The sequence below is a fragment of the Falco biarmicus genome, chromosome 1 (assembly GCF_023638135.1).
Source record: "Falco biarmicus isolate bFalBia1 chromosome 1, bFalBia1.pri, whole genome shotgun sequence".
Lineage (NCBI taxonomy): Eukaryota > Metazoa > Chordata > Aves > Falconiformes > Falconidae > Falco > Falco biarmicus.
The window spans coordinates 81793322-81809601 of record NC_079288.1 but is presented as its reverse complement, the minus strand read 5'-3'; the positions used below and the strand labels follow the sequence as shown (position 1 = coordinate 81809601).

At 38.3% G+C, this 16280-nt stretch overlaps 1 protein-coding gene across 5 annotated transcripts in view; it reads left to right on the top strand.

Moving 5' to 3' along the window:
- MAEA (macrophage erythroblast attacher, E3 ubiquitin ligase) overlaps window positions 1-16280 on the top strand; it is a 54276-nt gene that overhangs the window by 16242 nt on the left and 21754 nt on the right. For all 5 annotated transcript variants that reach the window (XM_056340587.1, XM_056340615.1, XM_056340606.1 and 2 more), the window contains 2 exons: window positions 1056-1238; window positions 4760-4963. In XM_056340587.1, coding sequence (XP_056196562.1) covers window positions 1056-1238; window positions 4760-4963 — 387 coding nt within the window. The remainder of the gene's footprint in view (window positions 1-1055; window positions 1239-4759; window positions 4964-16280) is intronic.

The following is a 16280-nucleotide window of genomic DNA, read 5'->3' as shown; positions in this document are numbered from 1 at the left end:
TCAAGATTATCATAACTACTTGAAAGGACTTGTCATGGAGTTTTTCAAGATGAAAAGATATGGATGGATGAAGTGTACAGTACTGGAATCTTTTTAGTTTTAAAATTCCTGTTTCCATGAAGGAATAGAACTTCCAGTCTAAATTGCTTATGCTGTCACTGTAGTGGAAGCAATATGGTGAGAGTAGCTTAACAATAACTAAGTTTTCCCAAAGTCATTCAGTACCCTAAAATTTGACCAGGCTGTGGACTACTCATGTATGTCCTTAATGGCAGTCAGTAGCAGTGTTGATATGGCTGCCCCATAAAGTTGTGGGACAAGTAGGATAGGAGACCTCCAAGACTCATTAGCCTCTAAGCTAAGGAATGGAGCGGTACAGGAATTTAACAAACTTAGTCATACAGTGTAGGCTTTCTTTCACTAAAAAAAAAAACAAACTTACATGGAGTTTCTCTTGGCATTTGTTATAGTCCTACTGGAATTAGTAGTAAAAAGTGGTCCTTCCTGGGCAGAAGTAGGCAGGAGACTTATTGGATTTCCTGAATAATCACTGGTGCACTAAACAGAAAATTCCCAGTAGGTAATATGCATTATACGTGCTTTCTCAAAGGTGACTTTCTCTTCTTTCATGAACTCCTGAAGGAAAGAAATGTAAAGTTAAGCTGTATTCTGAAGGGCAGTATCTTAGCTGTAGTTAACTGGTAGCTGTTCTGTTTTACATACACACGTCTGCTGTCTGTTCTCCCTGAACTGTTTCCATCAGTGCCTGCTACAGTCAGAGCAGGATAGGTGAAAATGGTATCAGAAAAGAATCTACCAGCTTTTATTTCTGGTTGCTGGGTTTTTTTCATAAGTTTTGAAGTGTTATCTCCTTGCTGAGAGGGCTTAAATAAGGGCTTTGATACGAGAACTCAAGTTCAATTAATGACCTCTAGTGTCCTGGAACCTAGGTGGTCTTCTGACTGCATCAGATAAAATCATCAGGCTTTTTAAACTCGAGAAGACCTGACTTTTTTTACTGTAGAAAGTCTAATGACTTGGTATTTCTCATTTAGGTGCCATATGAAACACTGAACAAACGGTTTCGAGCTGCACAGAAAAACATTGATAGAGAGACTAGCCACGTTACAATGGTTGTGGCAGAGCTGGAGAAGACGCTGAGCAGTTGTCCTGCTGTGGATTCTGTTGTTAGTCTCCTGGATGGAGTAGTTGAAAAACTCAGTGTACTGAAACGAAAGGTAAGTGATATTCTACTTTGATGGCTTTGTCTTTACAAACTTAACAGGAGTAGTTTTCTGCAATGCTCTTGGCTTGGATTTTTTTTCCAAGATACAGGTATTACTGGCACTGTAGTCAAAGGCCTTAGAATGCCCAGAAGAACACCAAAACATACTGTGTCTTGCTTCACTGCACTTATGAAACATGACTTGGTGTTCCATGACTAAGTGTAACAAATCTCTGTTGAGAGGCAAAATTATTATATATAGTCCTGAAGAGATATTTCTCTACACACAAAGAGAACAGAAATTGAATTTATTTGTATCAGTTCCTGCTTGTCTGATGGAAAGATTTGTGCAGTTGCATTAATTGATCATTTAAGAACAAAACAGGTAGAAGATGAGTCTGAAAAATGTTTAAACCCCAGTGGGGGGTTAGCTGTATGCAATGTCAAGGCTTCTTTGCAAAGAATGTGTGAGTTGTCCTGGATTTTATAAACACTGAATTTGCAGGTTTGAAGATCCCTAGGGAATATTGCTAAAAGCATTTTAAACAAAGTTTAGTAGGATAATGTGATTATAGCTGTTTAGCTTGAATGCTCGTATGAAATACAGCCAAGCTTTCATGCCTTCACCAGATCTTTCGAAGGAGAATGAGTCAAATACATGAACCACATAGTATAAGCCATCCTTATTTTGGATGGGAATATTACTCATCCTGAGACTCATCAGAACACTTACTTGAAAACAAATCTTGCAGAAAAATTGAAATAGTGCTGTTGCCTGGCTTTAAAGCAGTACTGTTCCAAAAATAAATAGATGAAACAAATGGTAGCAGAGTCATTTCATTAAAACTTAAATGAAATAACCAACAGATACAAATCTTGAGACTATATAAAGTGAAGCGTCGAAATACCTTGGAGGTTTGTAACATGAAAATAATACTGTCATGTATGTTGATTTGGGGTTTTCTGCTTGAACAGGTTAGCTAGGTGTTGAAAAGATGTTCTGCAAAAGACTTCATAAATCTAATTGCTGTTTTCATCTGGTTGGTGAGGCTTAGAGCTCTTGAAGGATATGTTTTCTTCACTTCTCTCTTACTTACAGAAAGAAATTGCTGCTGTTGCTGAAAGAGGTGTTGGATTTTGCTTGTAGGTGTGTAGTAATGATGTGGAGGAGTAAGTTATTTACTTGTTAAATCTTTGCTGACTGCGGGGGTGTGTCTGAAGGCATTGCTGAATGTTTTGGGTGTAAGATTCCATTTTAGTGTAATTGCTCATTTGTTTTCGACTGCCTGAAAGACTGTGGGGAATCTTATAGCAGCTCAGAAAGAACAAAAGGAGAGAAAAAAAAAATAATCCATTTAGCAGTAAAAGTCTTCCGCAATACAAAGGTCTTGTTTCTGCTCCAGACTCTCAACTCCAACTATCTTCTCTGTAATCTCTGCCCCGAGCAAAATGGTTGTTTTCTTTAGGGCCTTTGGATCCACATAGGATCTCTGTTTTCTCCTGTGTTTAGACAAGGATCTGATGAACTGCTGAGATGGCCATAATAGAATTAGATGGTTCCTTTATTTAACACCTTACTCGCTCTTAAAAAAGAGCTTTCCAGCACAGCAGGTTTCTTGGGTTCTGAAAATGATCCTGGAGAAACTAAGGCCTTTGTTTTCCCTTTTGTACCTTGTTTAATATGCTTGTTCCCTCAAGTTCTGTTAATGTACAGCAGAGCAAGTCCAGATAGGCTTTTGCTTCAGAGGGTTTTGGAAAGTAATCTGTAGCCTTTCTGAATGCTTTAGAGGGATTAAAAAAACAGCAAGAGATGTGTAAGTCCAGATAAAAAAACATGTAAGGAGAGCCCTTTGGAATAAGAAAGGGCCTCAACCTTTGTGCTTGGCTGCCGTGAATTCTCCTAGTTCTATTCAGAATAATAATTCTTGAGGTTGCCTTCACATCTGATAACACTGCACACATCTAACAAGTAAAAGTAAGATTTGGCTCGAGTTAGTTTGCTTGCTCAGTACGAAAAGGCTGTTTATAACTTAAACAAAATACTGATCTCCAAACCATATGCTAAAAAACAAAGCTACATTCAGTAATAGAAGTAACTCGGTATTCAGTAATAAAAATAACTCCTGTGATAGATGTTTACATGAATTTTAGTAAAATACTATTTTGTATAGAAACTGGGGGTTTAGATACTTGAATTTAGTATCAAGGGCCAGACCAGAGTCAAGCTTAATTGGGGTGAATGCTTAATAGGTTTTTCTTGGACACATTTTCATTAATTTCACTTTGCTTTTTAAATACTGATTCTTCCAGAAGTAGTCTGTAAATCAACGTGCATGGTAAAAGTGAATGGAACCAACCTGTGCTTCCAGAGGTGAAGCTGTTACCCAAGTATGATACTGTAGCCTGAATATCTTGGGTACTGGGAAGGCAGCAGTGCCAGCACAGAGTGCAAAGTAGGCTACTAGAAGCCAGCCACGTTGTTTGGTCTGTGCTTGGTGGGCAAACCTGCATGGCCTTCCCTGTTGCTATAGCTGAGCAGTTGTTCAAACACAAGCCAGTGAGTTCAGAGCCACCACGAGTGAGGCAACCCAACCTGAAACTGCATCACTAGTAATATATCGCGGATGATGGAGGCTTAGTACCTTTCCAGTCTTCTGGTTTGCTTTTACTTTAGCAAGCATATAAAAGTACAGCGAGCTTTCTTGTATTCTGTAGCCTGGCATAACCCATAATTGTCACATGCTGTATACTGAGTCAGCTACCTTTGGGTTACAATATATATATCTAATAAAATAGCCTGGTAAAATTTGCAGCATAACTAATCAGCTGTATAACTAAGGTTGAAGGAAAGTAAGTATGACCAGAATGTTTGTTTTTTAATTAAGAAAAAAGCTGTAGAGATATTCATGGGGCATGTAAATACATTGGTTTAAGAAGTCGTCATTCTGCAACTGATAATTTTTGAAAAACTACTCTTAAAATCCTTGAGTTAAAGGTGTCAAGAAGCCAAATATTTTATGTAATTTTCATTATTATATGCCTGATTAAAATGACTCCATTGTATTAGAAGTAATGTGGGTTCACTCTGCATCACTCCGCAGTAGAACTAATCCAGTAGGACAGCTGCTTCAGGAGGAAGCTATGCATAGGTTAGAGGTGGAAATTCATGATTTTCGACTGTTCGGACAAGATGACTGCAAACCTTCTCAAAGCTCTTTGCAGACTATTACAGCAGTTGCTGCTGTAGTTGATAAGTTGTTGATTTTGGACTAACTGCACGTTGGGCAGAAAAAATGCATATACTCATAATGTCAAATCAGTCAAAACTTCTTTATATGTAAGAATATCTCAGAACTGGACCAGCCATGCTGAAGTGTACATGCTGCCATAGGAAATGTCTAAATAAAAGAGATGCTATTTGGAGTAAATATACAAAGTTAAGAATGCTTACAAACAATTCTTACTGTATTTTGCTTCAAAAGCAAATTGAAAATCTATGGCTTTTACTTGTTGCTGTTAATTTTTACTTTTTAGGCAGTTGAGTCAATCCAGGCTGAAGATGAAAGTGCAAAACTCTGCAAACGTAGGATTGAACACCTGAAAGAACATAGTAGTGACCAGCCAGCTGCTGCAAACATGTGGAAGAAGAAACGTATGGATCGTATGATGGTGGAACATCTTTTACGCTGTGGCTACTACAATACAGCTGTAAAACTAGCGAGACAAAGTGGTATTGAGGTTAGTAGCAATGTGCACTAACTTATAAAACAGTAGTAAAGAGGAAGTTGGCAAATAAGAACAAGCTTATTTAGCCCTGTAGCAGCTATTTTTATGTATTAGTATGCCTTTATTACTAATCTTTATCTGCTAATCTTTTTAGGCCTGAGGTTTGTTCTCCTTACTTAGCATAAATTGTATTTTAATGTATTAAATAAGTAAAAATTGAAGGCATAACTTTTAGTCACAAATTAAATGCTTTTAGATAAACACCTTGCCCTATTAAATTTAGAATAATTCTGAAATGTCATACAGAATTTATTGCTAGAGGCTTTTAGGCTGCTGATTAAGCAGTTGGTGGAGCTTCCCTCTGTCTAGCCACACTTGGATTATATGTGTGACCAGACTGAGGAGAACAGCATATGCTGATTGCAGGAACAACTGTTGTTGTATTATCCTACTCTTCAATGCGTTGAGAGGAAATCTGGTTTATACTTTGGAAAATAAATCTTGATACAGTTTGGGGTTTTTATTAGCCAGTATAATCTTGCATGGTCCATAGAAACTTTTGTCTTATTTTGTCATTTACAATTCTGTGGTTGTTACTTTCCTTTTCACTGGTTATCTAGTTGGTTTTGCTTCCATAGCTTGTGAAGTGCTTGGAGTTTGTGCACCCTGGTGTAGCTGCTTTATGCAGAACAATGAATCCACGCTCTTGGAATTCAGAGGAAGAAATTTTTGTTACAGGGGTCAAGTTACAGCATATGTACCTGTTTGCCTTGTACAATGAGCGTATCTGTCATGTGTCTCTGTTACCTCTTGGCTGCTTTACCAGTCTGATCCTGTTCAACCAGCAGTGATTTCAGTAAATACCAAAAAGGAAACAGCAAACAGAGGTTGAATTGAAGGGAGAGGGGAAGTGGGTTACAGACTTTTGATAGGAAATAGTCCTGAAGAGGCTGCTGTGCCTCACTAAAGATAGCCCATGCATGTGAATAAAAACAAAAAGACAATTGTTCTGGGATAATTGCTGCTGAATGGTCAGCAGCTCTTCTACTTCTGGTAGACATCTCCCTCTGTTTTGAGCACAGCTCATCTCCTGCTGAATCATCATGTTAATGTACCTGCCAGGTCTGCTGAAAGACCTACTAGGTCTTTGCTTTCATAGCAAGTTCTATTATGCCTGATTGATTAATGCTCAGCTTTGGTTTAGACATGAGCATGGAAGTCTGTCATGATACACTGCAACACCGTGTGGTACAAAGCGTTGCACTTGTGAAGCCTTAAAGCTTTTCATTCTATTTGCCACACAGAAACTTTTGTCATTAAAAAAAGTTTTAAATAACCTTATTTAACTTTTGCCTTCAAGCCTAAGTATTTTTATTTGCATAATATCAAAGTACTTTGAATAACACAACTTATGGCCTCAGTGCATTCAACATGTGCAACTATTTCTTCTAGTTTGCTTAAATTATGCATTTTATTCAACATTAAAGTTTACATTTTGACTAAAGGAGGATAGACTTCCCTCAATCTCACCTTTGTACTCAGTCTTCTTCTACTGTATGGTGATACTCATTGTGAACAGCTTTTACAACAGTAAGATACTGAGACTTGATCGTCATGCAGAATTTGTGGTTTTGCTGGTTTAATAAATAACTTCTGGGTTTGTTACTTTTTTGCTGTAGGATATGAGCATTGAAATGTTCTCTGATGCTTAATAATGTAACTTTGCTGCAGAAATTACAAAATATCATGGTGTTCTTCCCTTACCCAAAGTAATCTTTGTTTACTGTAGTCTCAACTGTAACATTGATAAATACCTCTACCACTGCAGGGTTCAGAAAGCACACTGCTGTGGCCACGTCTGTTGCCTGATATATATATGACAATATTGTTACCATTGGGGGTAGGCACTATTACCCTAAGTAGGAACCTGAAAAAAACATGGGGTTTTTGCTCAACTTCTGTACCAGTGGGAGGTGAGGCTGGTGAACAAGTTGAGCATGACCCAGCAATGTGCTCTTGTGGCAAAGAATCAACAGTGCTGTAGGTTGCATTGGGATGAGCATCACCAGGAGCAGAAGGGTGGTGATCCCAGCTCCTTTGCTCAACAGTGGTTAGACCCATCTGAAGTGCTGTATTGAGTTCTGGGCTCCCCAGCAGACAAACTGTGCTGTGGAGTCTCCCTGCACTTGGAGGTATTCAAACCCAGATTGAACTGGGAGAGGTCCTAAGTAACCTGTTGTAGATGACTGCTTTGAGCAAGGGCACTACACAACCTCCAGAGGTCCAAATGTCGACTGTTCTGTGGTTCTGTTTCTATGATTGCAGGCCAAATGGCTAAAAGTGCCCTCTGATGCTGTTTGAAAGGGCTGAGGGAAACTGCTCTTTCAGCTGTAGCTTGTGGATCCTAGGTTAAGCATCTTTCAGTAGCTGTTAGACCAGTCTTGGGAGCAAGTCTCAACCTGCTTGTTTTAAGTTCCTTGCGTGGCTTCTGAATACCAAGAGACCTGCAGTGCTGCTAAGATACTTCATGGGTGGAAACAGTTTAGAAAGCTTCCTGTTTCAGTGACCAAAAGCAAACCCTTAAATCATTCATATCTTTGCCAGTAATACACAGCAGACAGTTTGCTCAAAGATCCAACTAGACACCATAGTGTCCAATTCTAATAGTTATTGATGGGCTGTGACAAATTCTAGTCTGCTTTCTAAATTAACTACCCTCATAGAAATTATATTCTTGCAAATTCTTGTCATGGAAGATTAACACTTAAAAGCCATGGTTATAAACTAGGAAACAAACAGCTATGAAAAATGCTGGATGTGAAAAAATTATAGGGAAATTTTAATACCTGGGTTATGAACTAGCTCAAGTTAGGGATGTGGCATGTATAAAACAATGTTACATGGCAATATAAGAAATAAACTACAAACATGTAATGGGTGATATGTCTTTAAAGAAGAGCAATACTGCTTGAGAAAGGAAACCAAAATGTGAGTAATATTAAAATAAGAGCTGATAGTCAAGGACAGAAATTTCACGTTTGTGCTAAAGTAAATATGGGGTGGAGGGGATTCTATTGTGGACTTTTTTGCTTGATATTTTCTGACTTCCTAATGATATGAAAGTTTGTGTTGAAGATACGAACACGACGTTAAGTTTTTGTTACTGCATACAGAAGAAGCTCATCAATATTAGCTTGTTAAACTGCATAATGTTCTGAGACCTTGGAGGGCAAAACTACTGATAACACACACTTTTGTTTCATCTGCAGATTCATATATTCAGCTAGCTGGCAGGGTTGTCTGTTAACTTAAACTTAACGATTCCATCTTCTGCTACATTAAGTGCTATCTCATTTCTGTGCCATTAATTGATAGGCATATCTAGTTTTGGAAATGTGGTGTTCCAGTAGGAAGCTGGTTGCTGTTTGTAGATAAGTTCTATAATTAGGTATGTAGTGCTTTGTTTGCTGTTCCTAGGGGTGGTTGTTTTTTTAAATTGCATACTTTTTATAGCCCCTCTTTTCATAGGTTAGGAAGAAAAAAAAATTGCAAAGTGTCCTTATGTTCTTTGCTTAATTATGTAATAGCCATAGTGATTTTTGCCTATATGATTGAAAACAAACCCAGATTCTGAAGCTGCCGGTCTCTTATCATATGCTGTCAATCTGCTTTCTGTCTTTGCTTAATTTATTTTAGTAAAAGAATATATGTTCTTGGCTCAATGCTCATACTGTACAAAAGTTATACAATTGGCAATGTTTTTTCCTGTGAAAAATAGCATGAATTTAAGTGAAGTGTCTGTGTGTGAGGATAGGGAGCAAATAATTTAGACATCTATAAACTAGAGGGACAGAAGAACTACTGCACCTCAGGGGAGGGTGGGCAGTGGCACTGTAAGGCTGAAGTTACAAGAGAATGCTTGAGTTAAAATAACTCATTTAAATAGCTTAAAACTAGCTACCTAGACCTTGCATTGTGTATTATGCATGCCAATCAGAGTTTTGCAAATTAGTGTTCTTAGATCAGTAATTAATTAGGTGCATCATCCTTCAAGGATACTTAACTAGCCATTTGCATTAATACCACAGTGTGCTTTTTGCTTTTGAGAATTGGCGGGGGCGGGGGGGGGGGGTATTCTTTTGACTTCATAAGTTTTATTTAGATGTATGGTGGTTGTGAATATTGACCTGTTTTAGAAGGGCTTCTTGACACTTTGGGCAGTATTAAAGCAATTGACAGCAGTCCTCAAAACAGAACAGTTTTCTTGAAGTGGGAGTTCAGATATTTATGTTTTGTCAATGGTTTCCTTCCTGAGTAGAACTTTATAAATCTGTGGTAATGGCTATTCCCTGGAGAATATCAAAACAGGGTAGATACTGCAAAGCCATCCTGAAAATATATCATGTTCTTTCAAACTGGTATAGCAAATATATTTTTAAAAAATTAATTTTGATTAATATAAATGAAAACAATAGTGGTTCACTGAAAAAGCTGATTATCCTTAGTTCTCCGCTCTCCAGTTTGGTTCAGTTCTGCTGCTGCATAAACACAGCTTCAGCTTTCATAATTTGGCAACAATTTTGAATGGATTAACCTGAGTATTTGGAAAAATACCTACAACAAATTCAGGTATGTTCAATTGGGTTAATTTTGTTACAGGAAGTTATGAAACCATATTTGATGTCCTTTGGAATACAAAAATTTGGAATTCTCAAAGTCGGGCTTAATCCCTTCTTTGTAGTATTCTATGTCATTGTTCATTTTTTCAACCCCAGAATTAAAGGTTCTTGCCTTGCTTTATGAAAGTTCCTCGATGTTGAATTGATTACTTTGGCTGAGACCTCAGTAGAATACTGTTGAATGATTTCTGCATCTGTTTTGGGGCAAAATCTTACTGAAGCTACCACTTCGGAAGTCATCCTTTCCCTGACAATGCTCCTGCTTGATGACTTTCTTAAAAAATGGCAGATGTAAAATGACCTGCATGTTTGAGCATCACAAACAGGAACAGTATTAAGCCTTAACTCCAAGTGAATGGTATTAAGGTATTAAGCCATAACTCAAAGTGAATGAAAAATGCTCTCCAGGAGTACTATTCTACAAAATGTGATAGGCTTAGGTTTGCTTAGGTCTCTCCAAAGCTTAGTTCTTGGTTGTTGACAGAGGAGGGCAGATGGTATTGAACCCATAACTGCTTGATTTTTAAGGAAAGTTCCATATTTATAGAAGCTGATTGTCTTTGCCTGTCCCACTGGGTGGGAAGTTTCATATGACTGTGTAGCTGGTGTCCTTGCTCTGAGGAATATGCAGGATAAAGGCATTCTGTGGTCAGTGAACATGTGTAGCTGGAGGCAGATGTGCACATCAGGAGGAATGTGCAGGTAAGACATTGCTTCTGTGTTTCTGAAGACTGATCTGTGCTCCGCTGAGTCTTTTTAACACTGCTAGAGCTGTGTTCTGCTTTGAATGGATGATCACCATAGCAGACTGATAGCAGCATGTATACATGGAAGAAATCAGCATGTGCTTTGATACAGCACTGTTTTACCAGTCTGCTATCCAAAAGCCTGTAATGACTATTCAGATTTAACTGATATGGCTAGGTGAAGTAGGAGTGAAAACTTAAATCTAGAGTAAAACTTAAAAATCTAGGAGACTTTAAAAATACTAAAGACTGAAATTTAAATCTGGAGTTAAATTTAAAGGACTCATGACATATAAGCTACATAATAAAGTTCTAAAGCATTGGGTCAGTAAACTTTATACTTGAGCAGGATGGATGTCAGTAACATGTGATTGCTTCAGTAAGAAATTCATGTGAATGTTTAGAAAAACATAAGTTTGAGTTGAAGGAAGCCGTATGATCTTAAAAGCTGAATAAGTACTTCTCTTAACAATCATACCAGTGTACCCTTAGAAGTCTTCCTTGTTAAGACATGCAGTCCAAGAATGGCTTGTAGGCAAACACATAAGTATGTATTAAATTAATTCATCCAAACAAGTTTATATTCATAATGTTTCAATTTTAAAGTAATATTCAGCATAATGTTTAAATGTGTTCTTTGCTTCACTGTCACATAGAACGTGGACAAGCTGACTTTCTAAATATGAGCTGAATGGCAAAAGGTGTCTTTTGTCTGGAGCTATTTGTCAGTCTCCTATGACTTGCTGTTCCCACACTAGCAATGTTTGAGAACTACGTATGAAGGAGCTCCTGAACTGGCATGACTTATTTAAAGGTGCCAGGATGTTAACTTGAGGTGCTTAGAGTTACTTTAGAGTACTAGGCTGTAGACAAGCAACTCGGACTCCTTTAACAGTGTTTTGGCTGTTCCTAGTGTAGGCATGGCAACTTTTGCTAGATTGGTATAATGAATGCCTGGGTGTGTTCATCTGAATTCCTAAGTGCTGTAATTCCTGAACAGCCTTACATCTGCAGTTTCTCTGGCATCTTTGGGCATTAGAATTATGTAAATGTGAAATAGTCAAGATCAATGCAGAATAACAAACTTTCTCATTACGAATCATTTGACACTTGAAATGCCAACAATCTAAAACTTGTCTTATTTTTTCACTTCTTTTAGACAAAATGGGTTGCCTGTAGTGTATCATAACAGAGTTATGACTAAATACTTAGTCTGGAAAGCTAGTGTCGTGTTAAGAAGGGGGGCTTCCTTGAACCCTTTATATTTGATCAGCCTGTCGGTTTCCCAAGAAAGACGAGAACCAGCCTGTCTGCTACCAGCATTTTGGGAGCCCACTGTATTGGAGGGTGATTAGACCAACCTATTTGCCGCTGGGTTAAATCACTTAAAACAGCTACTCAAATATCTCCACAAACTTATACAAAATGTACTTCAGCTGAAGATTTTTATTATACAAAATACATATTTGTGACAGTAAGGTTTGAAGATTGCTGGTTATAATATACTGACTGCAAAACAAGTTTAAAACAACACTTAATAACAGTTAGCATGAGTTAGTCATAAAGTTCTTGCCCAATAGGCATCCCTGTGGGGGAGAAGACGGGTTCAGCCTGTCAACTGATCCCAGAAGTTACGATGGACTCTTCCCTAACATCTCCCCTCGTTTGTATACTTTTATACTTTATAATACATTGCATACTCCATTATCATACACAGGATGGGTTACAAGTTTCTCATTTCCAGTGTAAATTAGTACACACGCTCAGATAGCGCTGCTGAAGTTTTTCACTAACTACACATGCTCTCCAAGCAGCGGTTTTCCCTTTTTTTTTTCTCTTTTTTGGGGGGGGGGGGGCGGGGGGGGTCTGTGTCTTTGAGCTGGAGGTTGTGGGCTCCCACTATCACAATTACCTACTTTCAACCAGCTTTCTGTCGATTGCAACACTTTTATCAACTTGTCTGCTCTTGCAGCCAGAACATCCTCAGGTGGGGACTTCTTTCTGCATAACTTAAGACAATGTTCTTCTTGCCATCCATTGTTTCCCGTCCTTCCCAAGGCTGACTCCCTCAATTAAAGTCCCTTCATAACAGCTGGAGAGAAACACTGAGTCAATTTGTAGTAATTTGGGAGTCTAGACAACAATTCACTATCTTTGAACTTATTCCAGCCCAGGACTAGTCCATTTTCTTTATATTTAGGTGGAGTTTGAATGACTCTAGTCATACATATTGCTGTTACTAACTGGTAACACATGGCCAGTGAGGTGCAGTAGTACCTTGGAGGCAGGTAACTTTGAGATGGAGGTGTGCGTTAGTATTACACTGAGATTATTGCATCTGAGGAAAGTAGTTTTGCCACAATGGTCAGCTCAGCAGTAGACATCTTATATATCCTTCATGTGACAAATGCTATACAGCTTATCAGCTGTGTGGTGCCATCAAGTTCCCATTCCTGTGGGGAGTACAACAGATCCTGGCTGTGGGGTCTCCATTCCACCCTCTGTTACTCCCATCAGCAGGTGCTGAGCTGGCAGGGTGTGTTGACGAGGGAGCTGTGGTAAAGTAGGTTCTGTGCATGCCAACCACCCTGAAAGCGATAGCTGTATTTTACCCTAAAAAGTTTTCTGTAACGCTATGCTTCTGTTAGGTCCCAGTTTTCTCCAATTCCTCCCCTGCCCCCAAAGTACTTTTCCCACAGCTAGTGATTCAAAAAAGATTTTTGAATTGAAAATTATCTGAAGGGAGAATGGTGTTGTCACCCTAGATACCTAGATATAGAAAAGGTTTGGTTTCAGTTATGCCTCTCAGATTTTGCCTACTGTAAATCCTTCCTGCCAGACGTTCCTTCAAAGTGTGAATGTTACTTTGCATTTAACATTTTCTCTTACTAAGTAACAGGAGTTAACTTTTTGTCGAAGAATGCATGTAGCTGCTAAGACAGACTGATCCTGCTTGGACTAAAGCTGCAGGGCTCACGCTGAACTGGCAAAGGATTAGTTGTTGTTACTAGAAGAGGTTATGACAGAAAATGGCCATGGTGGAGCGGAGACTAGAGGCTTTTCTTTTTCTGCCCAATGATGCATCTTAAGCTCTAGAGGCTGTCACACTGCTCTAGCATAGTCATTTATTGCTGTACTTAGCATGGTATAATGTACTGCTGGATAAGGTGCAGCTATTTGCTGAGCTACAAAAACTGCTGAGGCAGGAGTAGAGGATGCATTCGGAAAACAGCTTGCTAATAACCAACTTAAGTGCTAGCTGCAACTGCTCTACCAAAATGGCTTATGTGCATGAGCAAAAGTAGGAGGATGAAGCATATCTTTTTATTTGGTTTCGGAGCAGTCAGTACCAGAATATATACATAAAGTTTCAGTGACCACACCTTAGGAAAGCTGTTAGAAAAACTGGAGGAGAAGATGACTGGGTGGGTGCTTTTGCTGAGTATGAGAGCAAAAGTCATATACCAAAGAACTTCATTATCCTTAGGGAGGAAACAGTCTGCAGAATCAAAGCGAGAAAAATTAGTTTCATATCAGACAAAATGGTTCTAGTGATTAAATCATGTTATAACAGTTGCCAAAAGAAATACCAGTATCTTCTAATGTTAGACAAAATGTTCTGACAGATAATCAGTCAATGTAAGTTACTGGGGGGCTTTTAAAAAAACAAGCTAAAATTAAAAGGTCTGTGCTACACAGAGGTCACAGAAGATACTCTTATGTGAAAGCTCAACTTTGTACACCGTGGGATGCTGTGTTTATTTGTAGACAAAAACTTTTCTGGCTCTTCTGTTGATGAATCTGTGGTTTGGCTGTCTGTCTCAGCTTTTTTCTAGCAACTAGCTCTGCAGCTGGCTTTTGAGTAGGACATTCTGTCAATTACTTTGTTTATTTTCTGTAATCCTGTTAATGTGTGTAGCATTGTAACACTTAATAGTAGCTTAATGAACTTCAGACAACATCATGAGCAGAGAGTAAGGAAGCCTTTTAATGTTAATTTGTCTCATTTTAACTGATTTTCAGTAACTGATGTTGCTCTATTGTCACCACCTATGCCACTGTTTTCTTAATAATTTATTTCCCTTTGATCTCAATGCAATTTATACATAGTCTGCATTGACTTTGAAGAAACCGTTGTCACCAGCAGCCTTTTGTTCCTGCCCATATATTAGGGGCAAAAGAATTGTGTGGTGGTCTCAATTCATGTTACTGCCACCAAAGCCTGTTGCACTGTCAGACTCATCACCTGCACCTCGTTGTTTCCTTCTGCACATGTTTTCAAGTAGGCAGTTTTACTGTGGTGCGTTCCAGCCTTCCTGCTCCTGCCAACTGATGTGTGTTTTGCTGTTTCCCCACTGCAGAAATACACTCACATCTTTCTTCGTCCCCAGTTAGTTCTGTTGTCTACCTTGTAGCTCCTGGTGTCTGCCTTCTTCCAGAGTTGTGTAACAATAATTATGGCATTTAGATGATCCCTGGATTTGCTCTGTATTATTCAGAGGAAATTTTAACAAATTAATATATTAATATAGAAGAGTAATTTGACCTTTTTGTTTGTAACTATTTATTACTGCATTTCTGTTTTACTCTATAGAACTAAATTACATTGAAGGTTATGTTGGAAGTTGAGGGTATGTAGTTCAGTATGCGAGTAGTCATTGAAAGCTTAACACAACTCTAAAACAACTTCTAAAAAGCTAAGTGATTACTGTATTTCATAAACAAGTAGTTCGAATGCTTACTGTACTACTGAATGCTAAAGTGCATCAGCAAAGCCTTTTTTAATATTAAGGTAGAGCTCTTATGCATGTAACATGTATAGATAGATAGTCTTATTAAAACTGTCACTGGTACATACCCTTGGCAATGAGCCACTGGTAGCCTGAGGCATCCTGGCCTGTTTTCAATTTCATTTTGATGCTAGTAAGCAATTAAAAATAAACAATTCGCATGTTCAAAAAATACATAAACAGCATCTTAGGCTATTTGTTGTATAAAATAAGTGATTCATAGTATCATATTTTGACCTTTTTTCCACCAAGGAAGCTTTCTTTACAAAATGCTGTATTTTCCACCTGAATCAAATCTTTATCTTAAGCCTAACTTTTTGATGAATTATCTTGTTTTGAGAAGAGCTCATGGGGGATTTGAAGATATCAAGTATTGCGTGTTTTGGTACTTGCTTCTGTTTGGGTTTGAACCTTGATAAATGTTCATGTTTTATATGTGAAATATTCTAGGCTTTATTTTGATGCGTAAATGTTAATGTGAATTATAAGGGATTTTATTATGCATTCCTCCTGACAGCTTTCCAGACTTGTGGCTGGAGATGTCATAAAAGTACTTGAACTCACATACTGAGTGGAGACAAATTGAGAGGAACGACTTGACCCAACTGCTCCAAATTTTAAAATGTTACATAAATTAAACCCCTCACATGAACTACATAAATTTCGAGCAAAAGCTATATTGTTACTAGAGAAATTATGTTTTTGTTATTTTTAAGTCATTTTTCATGGTTTGGGTTGGAAGGGAAGTTTAAAGACCATCTAATTCCAACCCCCCCTGCCATGGGCAGGGACACCTTACACGAGACCGGGTTGCTCCAAGCCCCATCCAGCCTGGCCTTGAACCTGAACACTTCCAGGGATGGGGCATCCCCAGCTTCTCTGGGCAACCTGGGCCAGCATCTCGCTGTATTTTTGACGTAGGATCAAATGCCAAGTTGCTGGTTTGTTGTATCTGATATGGAAATGTGTGAGCAGTTTTCTTGGTAAATTGAGAGCCACACAGCTAAATCTGAAACTGTATATTGAAGAGTTTGCTTTTTATATTTAGGAATGAACTAATCAAAACAGTGGTTTATATATTAGAGACAAAATAATTACTGACTCTGAACTTCAC